At 30.1% G+C, this 10,913-nt stretch overlaps 1 protein-coding gene across 2 annotated transcripts in view; it reads right to left on the reverse strand.

Annotated features, from left to right (window-relative positions):
* LOC129988676 (nose resistant to fluoxetine protein 6-like) overlaps nucleotides 1-10,330 on the reverse strand; it is a 103,446-nt gene extending 93,116 nt beyond the window's left edge. Inside the window, exon 1 of one of the 2 annotated variants that reach the window (XM_056096947.1) lies at nucleotides 9,760-10,330. In XM_056096947.1, the coding sequence (XP_055952922.1) occupies nucleotides 9,760-10,036 (277 nt within the window). In that variant the 5' untranslated portion in view covers nucleotides 10,037-10,330. Of the gene's footprint in view, nucleotides 1-4,591; nucleotides 4,707-9,759 lie in introns of those variants that run through there. The other variant, XM_056096948.1, reaches the window with a different exon arrangement.
* Nucleotides 10,331-10,913: the final 583 nt, after the last annotated feature.

Raw genomic sequence — 10,913 nt, forward strand, 5'->3', positions numbered from 1 at the left:
TTTAAAAAAATTAAACCATCCGGTTTCTTTCTCATCCAAGGTTCTCATATAAGTAAGCAAATAACTACCGGAATTTTCGTCCATAGCTTTCAAAAATGAAAAAAATATTCACATGATTAAATATTTGATTAAACAACGGGAAAAAATTGAATTTCATTGTAATAATGCAAGCTGTTGTTGAAAATAAGGTAGAGTATTTTGAGTTTTTCCTTGTTATATGAGAGTTATTCTTCTTCGTTCAAAATCTTTTTTATTGTTTAATTATTTTTTTTAAAAAAATGCTCTGAGGTGCACATTTTGATTTTTCGAAATTATCTCCCATGCGAAATTTGATACCGGTAGGTTATACGATTTGCCCTGTACAAAGCCAACACATAAACAGAAATGCACATACCCATTCTTTTATTATATATGAGGAAATATCCGAAATCTGTCCGTAGGCTCGACGTTTTTAAGTCCAAAAAGGTTAATACTAGTTAAAGATACAAGAAAAAGCGAAAACACAACAGCAAAATGCAGCTGAATACTAAATAAAAAAACAAGAATACACAGTGGCAAAATGCAGCTGGATGAAGATGCAAGGAAATGCGAATATATAGCATCAAAATGCAGCTGAATACTGAATAAAAATTCAAGAAAACGCGAATACACAGCAGCAAAATGCAGTTGAAATGCTGGGTGAAAATGCATCAAAACGTGAATATGCAGTGGCAAAATGCAGCTAAATACTGGATGAAGATACAAGAAAATGCGAATGCATAACAGCAACATGATGCTGTATACTGGATGAAGAAACAAGAAAACGCGAATATATAAATGCAGCTGAAATGTACACAACAGTGTGCAGCAAACATCAACACACAAGCAGCAAATCGGCAACAAGAAATAGTAACAGTACAAAATGATCAATGAGACCTGGAAAGAGCGAGATGTCACTCAACTAATGCCGCTTCTCGATTCGTCCACTACTTTGATTACGTCACATTGTCCGATTAGAGATTAATTGATGGATGATTGATTGATTGATTAAGTGGAAACTTTTGAGACGAAATTACTGTTTTCAGCTTTTCGAAGATAATTGCAGAAACACGAACGAGGATAGAACATCTCTGAACAAAAAGTTGTTATTGTAAACATGTTTTAAAAATATTCTTTTTTTAAACTTTCGTTAGAATTTTAATTAAAAATTAAGCATGATTTTGATGTTTTTTCCATACAATTTTTTGAAAATATCGAAGCAATATTACAATATTTTAAAATTGAACTAATAGAATTTTTAATGATACCAGTTTAGCTGTCGTGCAACTTTTTCTAAATTTTGACTTTTTAAATATTTTTTGCATAATTTTCAACCAGAGGTTTTATTGTTTCGATGAAATTCAAAACAGTTTCATTGTTTCATCAAATATTTAATCGCGTGACTGCTTTCAATTGTTAGAAGCTAGGATAAAGAATTCCGCTAATTTTCTGTAAAACTTTACATGAAGAATCAGAAATTATCTTTAATATGATCCTAAAAGTCAAGGTGAAATTAGAACAAGATTAACCAGACATTGAAGTTTTAAATGGCTCTATAATGTCACGATTGCTTTTCTCTATTAAGAATGTTCATATACACGATAAGCAAAACAAGTTTCATACCTGTTTACAAGTGCGTTGTTGTTGTTGTTGTTGTGTGAAACAACAAGTCTAAAGCCTGCATAGATACCTGTATTCTGTTTACTAATAAAATGACTTTTTTTACACAAAGTTTTTGTACTTCTATCAGTAACGATTCCTTTGCAGCAAGATATTTTACTTTTTTAAAATCTTGTTTATGCTTTTTACAGTAAAGAGGGGTGTCGAATTTTCTTGATCATTTGGAATGGAATTAATTAATTGTGAGAAAAAAATCTGATATAAATAGGTATCTTGATTTAAGAAAAAAGAATAACAATATTTATCTAACCTGTCATACATTTTTGTTTACTTCTTCTAGAAAGAAAAAGATCAAATCCATTTTTCATTTCTGTTTACAGCTTTAGATTTAGATTCCAATAACAACATTTATTGTTGTTGTTATAAAATTGTGGTTTTATAAGTGTCTTTTTTAAAACTTTTTTAACTTCATTTTTTTTACTTATTTACATATGAGGTGTACAAGAAAAAACATCGAAATAGTCCAAAAATTCGACTTCAAATTTTGAAGAATCATGATGTTATACATTTCTCCTAATCTTAAAAGTAACTCATTTTTGAAATAATATCTACCTATAAGTGGAAAGATAACTAAAAACGCAGCAACCTTGAAAAGTGAAATTTGAATGTAAATTTCGCGCGAAATCACATGCAATGCAGTTCACCAAAATTATAAATCTGTAATAAATTCAGATTTGTAGACTTGTTTCAAATCCCTGAAGAGTTGTCCATCTGTCTATATCTACATATTTATGTGAACGCGACAATTTAACATTGCGCAAAAGATAGTACGAAAGGTAGTATGCGAAATTTTTCGAATACACCCCTAATAAAATTAATCACCCGTCCCCTAGCATAAAAATTGTGGATTTTGAACAAAAACATGAAAGCCATGAGTATGCATTTTAGAACTTTCTACACACTAACTTAAGCCAAAATTAGGTTGGGAATTACAATCTTAATAATAAAATCTCATACTAAATTTTTTTTTATCTGTGCCATTGCGTTTTTTTTTTATTCATTTTGTTCATACATGTGAATCTATAAATCGCCAGACGGTCGACCTTCTTTCAGATTTGACTCAATTTTATTCGGATCTTTACTTCAAATGGCAAAACTGTATATAAAATTTTATCTATCTTCCTTTATTTGAATTCGGACAAACAGGTAAACTTCCTGTGAATGAAGATCTTTCACGTGAAGTTTGTCGGTCTGTCCGAGAATTATGTACTTATAAAGATCACATTAAATTTCACCCATCTAGCTCAAAACATTGATCTTGTTCACAGATAGAAACATACCATACTAAAAATGTGTTTTTTTCCACTCAAGGGGGTCCGAAACATGGAAATTCTTCGAAATCTCGAATTCGTATTTTTTGATGATCGGAAAAATGCACTTTTGGGATTATATCTATCTGTTCTTCTGTCTATGAAATTTGCTATATGGTCTTTACACTAAATTTGTAAATTTCTTGCAAATTTTGAGCATAATTCATACAGACTAAGTTTGTCAGTCCAGCTGTATGTTTATAAGTTAATACGATAATTACAAAACGATAGGGCTAATTGAATTTTGGTGAACCATTTTTATATTGATAGATATGTACCAAAGGCAAATAAACGCGTTATTTCAAAAACGAAGCAACTTGGATAAATAAAATTTAGTTCACAGTTCAAGTATTTAAAGTGAAGGTCTTCATCAAATTTTGAACCACATCTGTCAAAAGTTTGACTATCTGTCGACTGCGCTTTCAAAAGTAAATAAATGCAATAGAGCTCAAAAACGCAATGACTTGAACATATAAAATTTAGTGTGTGATCTTGGACTTCACCTGCAGTTCCATATCAAATTTTGGCTGCAATCGTTCGGGGAAAAAAAAGGCGTTTAAAATATATATTCGGTTTTCTGGTCCTTGTGTACTGACCGCAATGATTAATTTCTAAACATAGCATGCTATTATGCTATTACTGCTGTTCCACAACAGTATGAGAAGCTAGAAGATTTCGTTGAGACCATCTCCCTTTGGGGTTTTTTTTAGTATGCAGGTGTTCTTTTGTTACTTAACTATATTTAAATGCTAGTTTCCTTATTACATTTTTTAAATGTCTGTTCGTTATTGTAATTGTAAGTGAGATTCTTGCTGGTTTCTACTCTTTCAGTAAATTTAATATCTCAGATCTGACTTACACCAAAGTAGATTTTTCATCTTATAAATTCCGTTTTCAATTATTCTTACACGAGCAAACAGATGCTCTTGACAAAGCGTAAATTGTAATTTTTGGTTATGACTTCGGTAAACACCATACATAAGAAAGCTATGAAATTATCATATTACACTCACTATCTTCAGAAACTATTAACAATTATAAATTATTATGTATCTAAATCGAATGGTCATAAAATATTAAACTTATTCTAAGAAAAATTGTCAAGCTAAATTCGACAGCAAAACATTCGAAGCAAATTATGATAGCATTGAAATAATAATTTAAGTCTACTGTTGAAGTCAATTACATGTCATAGTACGAACAATTTATAGCGCCATTTGAGTTGGAATAACTGGACACTTTTATATAACTTATTCTAGATTAAACAAAAAAAAGAAGAAAAAAAAAAGAGGAATGAGTTGGACGTTAAAGCTATTAGCGTAGTATTTAACGCTTTGCACATCTATGGTTATTATGCAGGGTGCATCGTTTTCGCTTTCTTGTCAGATAATGATTATTATAAAAATCATATAATGGTAAAACATTTCAAATAAATTTTTAGGAATTATTGCAAATCTACAACTATTTCTGTGATTTCTAAATACTAAAAGATTACATTTTCATATGTCACATCTCATTACTTTCCGGAATAGAAAGGTTAAAGATATAGTTAATTTTTATTGTAATTATAAAATCACACTCACCAGACAAGAGTTGATTGATGTATTGATAAGATCTTTGAGATATGTTCTCACTTCAGTTTTATCTCACATTGTCCAAAACAATATTTACATGAGTTTTTACAAGTACTTTGAGGAAAGATGTTGTTTACGAAAAAGAAAAAAAGATAACTATCTTGATTCCAGTAGGGTTTTAAAGCATAAATTTTTGAGTGTCTTTCTTTCATGTGTAACCTTTTGTTTCGATTGCTCTTGTACGACTGGTGATCTCATTGTTATTTCAGAGGGAAGAAATATCGACTGTTGCCAAAACGTTATTCCGAAATTCCTGAAGAAAATGTCCCTGCATTATCTAGTGACTGTATCTTTCTATATCTTATTATGACCTCCCTTAGATTATAATCATTTTTCATGTCGTATTAACGAATCGTGATTCAATGAAAAATGAATTTAATAAAGCGGTTGAGAGAAAAGAACCAGTTCGTAAAAGAAATAAAACTTAGCTTGTTTTCAAACATTTAGCCGGAAAGATCTGGATTCGTAGAAGTGGCGGTCTTGTATGACAGTTTAAAACGTTATCAGTTTAACGCAATGCATAAATCCTTTCCTGAAGTTCATGAAGCCATTAATGATAGAGCGATGAACTGAGCTCGTCCAGCCTGGAGGTGCTTTTTTTGTTTCTTCTGGTTGAAATCTAAGTTTACTTTGCCATTGCTCAAAGACAAAATAATAATAAAAAATGAATAAATAAAATTTTCTGAACTCTGTGATAAGTTTACTTAAACTGGAAACTACTTGGACAGCATACCCACAATAACAGTAACATAGGTGAAAGATTAAAAGTAATTTTTTAATTCAATTCAACAATGACTTAGACTTGGAAATCTTTAGACTAGGAAGCAAGCATCTTTATAAAAGTTAGCATACGAAAGATTTCTCCTTAGCCAAACTTAATATTTTTACCTATAAAAGTGAATAGAAGTGTAAGAATAGCATAAATTTTCAGGCGTTATGCTTTACAAATATATATAAAAAATCATTTGAAGTTCACATAAAGCGTTCCCGATTTAACAAAGGAAATTTTCACTGAAAGGAATACTTTATAAGTTTGTCATAAAAATGAAGGAAAGGGCCATTTAAGATACATATTGAGCCATATTTGTTTATGTATCACCCTAAAATTTGAACAAATAAAGAATCATTTGTGGATTCGTGGAGGAAAATAAAAAGCACTATTGTTTTTGCTTAAGATAGATCGAAGATATAATAAATTTTAATTATTTTATGACTTCTACTCAATAAAGTATGCTCACCGATCGAAAATAAATTTCTACAACTGTCATCGGCATGACTTCGTTTGTTGGCAAGTAAAAATGTTAAAATTGTAAGATCCGTTTGAAAAGTAATATCCCTTTAACAAGGTGGGCTTGTTAATGAAATTCCATATGAATATGCTCCAAGTATATTATAAGATGCCTTTAAAAAGGAAATGCATTTTAATAGACTATATAATAATCATCTATTGATATTTGAATCTAGTTAAAACTATTATTTTCGTAGAAGAATGAAGAATAATTCACTTTACTAAATTGTTGCAAAAGGGCATCTGCTACGATCTTCTTTTACATAATTAACATAATTAAGGTGAAAAGATTTTTAAATCTTTAGATGATAAATTTAGGTATGCGAAATATAACATTTTTCAGGAAATAATATATATTGATTTTGATTCCCATAACTACCAATTATAAATTTTATATTAGGTCTACTTTTTCACATTAGTGTAACAATTTATCAATAAATAGTAAAGTAAATTCAAATAATTTTTAAACATTAAGTCTACTTTAAATTTTAAAAGTGACTGCTTTCATACTGCACGCTGTACTTGTTTGTTCCTACAGCAAAGTTAGACTATATATATATCCACCGTCGTCTGTAATGTTGGACGCATTTAAAAATTTTCTGCCCTATTCGTCTGCGTCATTGTCAGATGCGGAATCCAAACCTCTGTTAGGGCGACTAGCAAATAGTATAAGGATTTTTTTAATGTTTAATTTGACGGATTTATAGATGAACAAATAAATCCAAACATGAATGCACAACAAAGATCAATGAATTGAGATCTACAATTTTTATTATTTCATATTTTTTATAAAAGTATTACTTATGTTTTCTCTTTCGTATGTTCGCAAATTAAGTTGAAGGTTACTGTTAATATTCTTTGTTCAACATTTTTTTTTCACTTTCTATAGGCATAGTTTCGTTTTCTGTTAGTGGATCACTATTTGTTTCAATCCAATTTTCCTGATTAGTTTTAATTTGAGAGTTCGTAAATATTATGGATAGGGCAGATCCCATTGCAAAGAAATAAAGCTTCCGGTGTTATTATATATTTACACCTAAAGTATTTTGAAAATATATATATTTTTTTTATTTCTTATGCACTCCGCTAATGTTCATAAGATTTTTTACTACGACTTTCAGTATTTGATCTGTGACAATCAGCTCTGAAATACAGTTAAAAAGATATCAACTCTAATAGACGGACACATCTTCTAGTAATTCATAGTTGGTATTTATAAGTATAGGTTTATACGAGAAAGTTAGGAAATGTGGCTAAGGGCAGACAGGCACGCTTAGAAGTAAAGAGGATTATTTAAAACAATAAAGAAGATTTGTAAATATTTTACAAAATTTGCCACATTTAAATTTGTTATCCGTCTTATAATGACTTTCCTTTCAGTATCCTGCCGAAAAGTTAATATTTTTAATTTTTGTAATTGCTATTCAGTTTAGATACATGCTACAAATCATTCTGAATTTTTAAATACAAGGGTCCTATCAAACAAAACGCAGAATTTTCCAGAAAAACTTTTCGGACTAATAATGTTGTTATCTTTAGAAGTCACAAAGCTCCGTCTATATCTTCAAAAATGTCCAGATTTCCAGTAATCCAAACAATTGTACATCAGATTGAAACAGAAATTGTCCTTTATAATTTCATATGATGGAAAAATATTAAATCATATATTGAATGCGATTCAAATGAACATCAAATAAGACTATTTAGAAAATGCATTGAATTTAAATGAAGGATTCCACGCGATCGAATAGTTTATAACATATTAAAAGCAGAATCTAATAATTAGCATAAATACGTTTGCGACTCATTCTATTTCAGAACTTTCGTACAAATTCTTTCAGATTCAAAATCTTCATTAATAGATTTTAATTGCAGAAAATTGTATCAAACATTTATTTGCAATTAATAGTGATTGTCAGTAAGCCGATGAAAAAGAATAGAGATATATTAGAACTAAATTTGCGATTTTTACTCAAGTTGTGATTGCTGTTGTGGTGTACGTTTTTTAAATAAAGCTATTTTTTACATTTATTCTTATTTATTATAAATAAAAGTATTTTATTTTAAAATAAATGCTAGTAAAAATTATGTAAAAAAAATTATTGAATATTTTACAGAAGGTTTCCATGTAAAATTCCCCGTATTGTAATGTTTAACAGAGTTTATAGGGTTAAAGCATGAATATTCGTTTTGACTGTGAAAAAGAGCTTTAATGTAAGTAAGTTTTGAATCAATGTTATATTTGTTGTATTTATTTTTTAAAAAAATGAATTTTATTTTTAACAGACGTTGTTAAAATCTGTAATTTTTTTTACTGAACCGATTTTATATTGAATATATTAAATCGGATTATTCTCAATCAGCAAAATATTTTTAAGGATAATACTTGGACTTCAAGAGCACTTCGTATGTTTCCTCAAATTGAATTTCAAAATAGTAAAATCAATATTTTTGAAACATTGAGATCAAATTTATTTCTGGCAAAGCGCAAAGAATGGATGTTTTGACTTCTCTAGGTTACAGTGGCATGCTTTTTTGCAATATAAATTGCTCGCCAAATTTGTAATTTTGTAAAATTTTAATCTAGAGGCATCTCTTTGAATAAAAACAGAAAATAAGCTGAAGCTTATATTTGCAACATTATTTTCGAACTATCTCTTATAATTTCAGTAATCCTTAAATGAACAAATAATTATTTCATTTAATACAAGGCAAATTAGGACTAGGAAGCAGGATTAAGGATTGTGAAATGTGCAACAATAAAAGAAAAAGTTTCAAAAGGCGCAGAATTCAGCCAACGAACCAGCAAATCCTTTTTAACCAAAATATTTGAAATGAGGCTCTAGGCCAGGACTATATAAAGCTGAGTTTTAATACAAAATAAAATAACATACTGGATTCATTAAATCTTGTTTCAACTGATTTTAATATTGATAGTGAAGTATATATAAAAATACTGCATTTGATTCTTTATCACATACATATTAATATTTGAACGTTCCCACTGATTTTGAAACAAAAATTCATAATCTTATATTAGGGAATACCGTATCAGAGAGAATGTCAGAAAAATATTTAGTCAAACATACAATTGAAATTTTTAGTGATTTGAGAACCGATGAATAAAATCAGCTGATTCATTTTAAATTCTTAATCCTCGTGCACCTATAGAGCACAGAATTATTGCTTTCAAAGTTCATAAGCTAAATTAAAATTTTTAAAAATTATCTAATACAAAAATTTCTTGTAGTTCAAATCTTATACAAAATATAATCCAAAATTATCTAATACGAAAATTGCACATGTTCCAGAAAAGATTCGAATATTTTATGGACTTTTCACTAAATCAGCAAGACAACACATTTCCGAAACGGAGAGTCATCTAATTAGATAATAAAAAAAGCAAAATAATTGTGGTTCAATAATTTCCCCATGAATTTTATTTGAGGAAAGATATTAAAATGGAAAATAAATAATAATGCATAAATGATAAATAATTAAACACAGCTCTTAAGAATTGCATGCATCATTTGGTAGCTCATGTAGCAGAAATTAAAATTAAAAAATGTATACATCCTATAATCATTAAAATGCCAAAGATTTTTTCTAACCATAATAATTACACACATTTCTATCATCTAACTCTGATAGTTTGATCAATCAATGTTTAGTTTTATATAATATAAAACTATAGTTTAAAGTTTCTTTTTCTTTACCATCTATTAAGATCTGGTAACTTCACGATGACAACTGAACATAATGAAACAAAAAGCAATTTTTTTCTTAATTTGGATAAGTTTAATTTTAAATAAAAGAGACAAGGACTTACTCTTGAATGCCCATGCTTTATTTTGCTTGAAGGCGTTCGCCGTGTGTAACAGGCCGGTCAGACAGTTGGTCGACAGATCCTTCTTGTAGACCTCTTTCATGATCGCTGGGAGCGCCTTCCGCATGATCTTACTTGTGGCCGAGCGCAGGCGCTGATCAGCGCGGATCCAGGCCTGCCGGGCATGCATAGGTTCTTCCAATTCAATATGATCGTCACGATCAGCCAAGGCCCAGCCGAGGCACAACAGTATCAATAAACACCAAGGAATTGATTCCATTTTTTCAACTGGATGGTAGATGATATGGCACAAATACAACTGAGCCCATGCACCAAATAAAAGAACTTCAAAATGTACTCTTCACCGTTCTAAAGCTCAACCTTTCACTTGATATCTTAGAACCGTAGAAGGGGAATGGAAAAGATTCAATGTTCCATAAAGGATCCTCTTGGAGATCTGAGCAGAGAGTCTCTCTGCATCTGCCTCTTAAAGAGAACAAGAAATTCTCGAGTTCTGGAGAACGTGCGAGCTCTTTGCGTCTGGGAGAGAGTGATGCTCGGTCAGTGTCAGTGAGAGGACTGATGTAGGGATGCCACGGAGGAAACCCAAAGGGTTAAGACCTGTTCGAGACCGGCTCGCGGTTTCAAGGTCAAGGGGGAGGGGAGAAAAAGATATCGCGTTTTCGTTTTCGCTCTCCTTCTCAACAGGGCTTCTTTCCCGCTGATAAAGGGAAAAGTGTTTTTATCACAGAATTTTGCAAATTTGGGTGAGAAATTTCTATTTGAAAATTTTATTGCTTTCTGGAAGGTAAATATTTTTGAGTTACTGTTAAATAATGCAACGACATTGGTAATAAGGAATTCCGTAGATCTCTGGAAGGTTAGAAGTTTGAGTTATTTTTAAATAATGTTGCTTCTTTCGTATAATGAATTAGTATATGTTGTTTTCGTAGTTGGCTTACAACGAATGTTTTGAATTCCACATAAACAGATTCCCTTTTAAATTGATGTGTTTGTTTACCTAAAATTCACTTGGAATTGAAAAAGAAACTGCGTAGGATTAAACCAAATACACAAAATAAATTCCTGCCATCATATACAAATAACCCAAAATATTGTATCAATCTGTATACATATATTTTGTGTGATATCTTGAA

This window comes from Argiope bruennichi, chromosome 10, assembly GCF_947563725.1.
Source record: "Argiope bruennichi chromosome 10, qqArgBrue1.1, whole genome shotgun sequence".
NCBI classification, from domain to species: domain Eukaryota; kingdom Metazoa; phylum Arthropoda; class Arachnida; order Araneae; family Araneidae; genus Argiope; species Argiope bruennichi.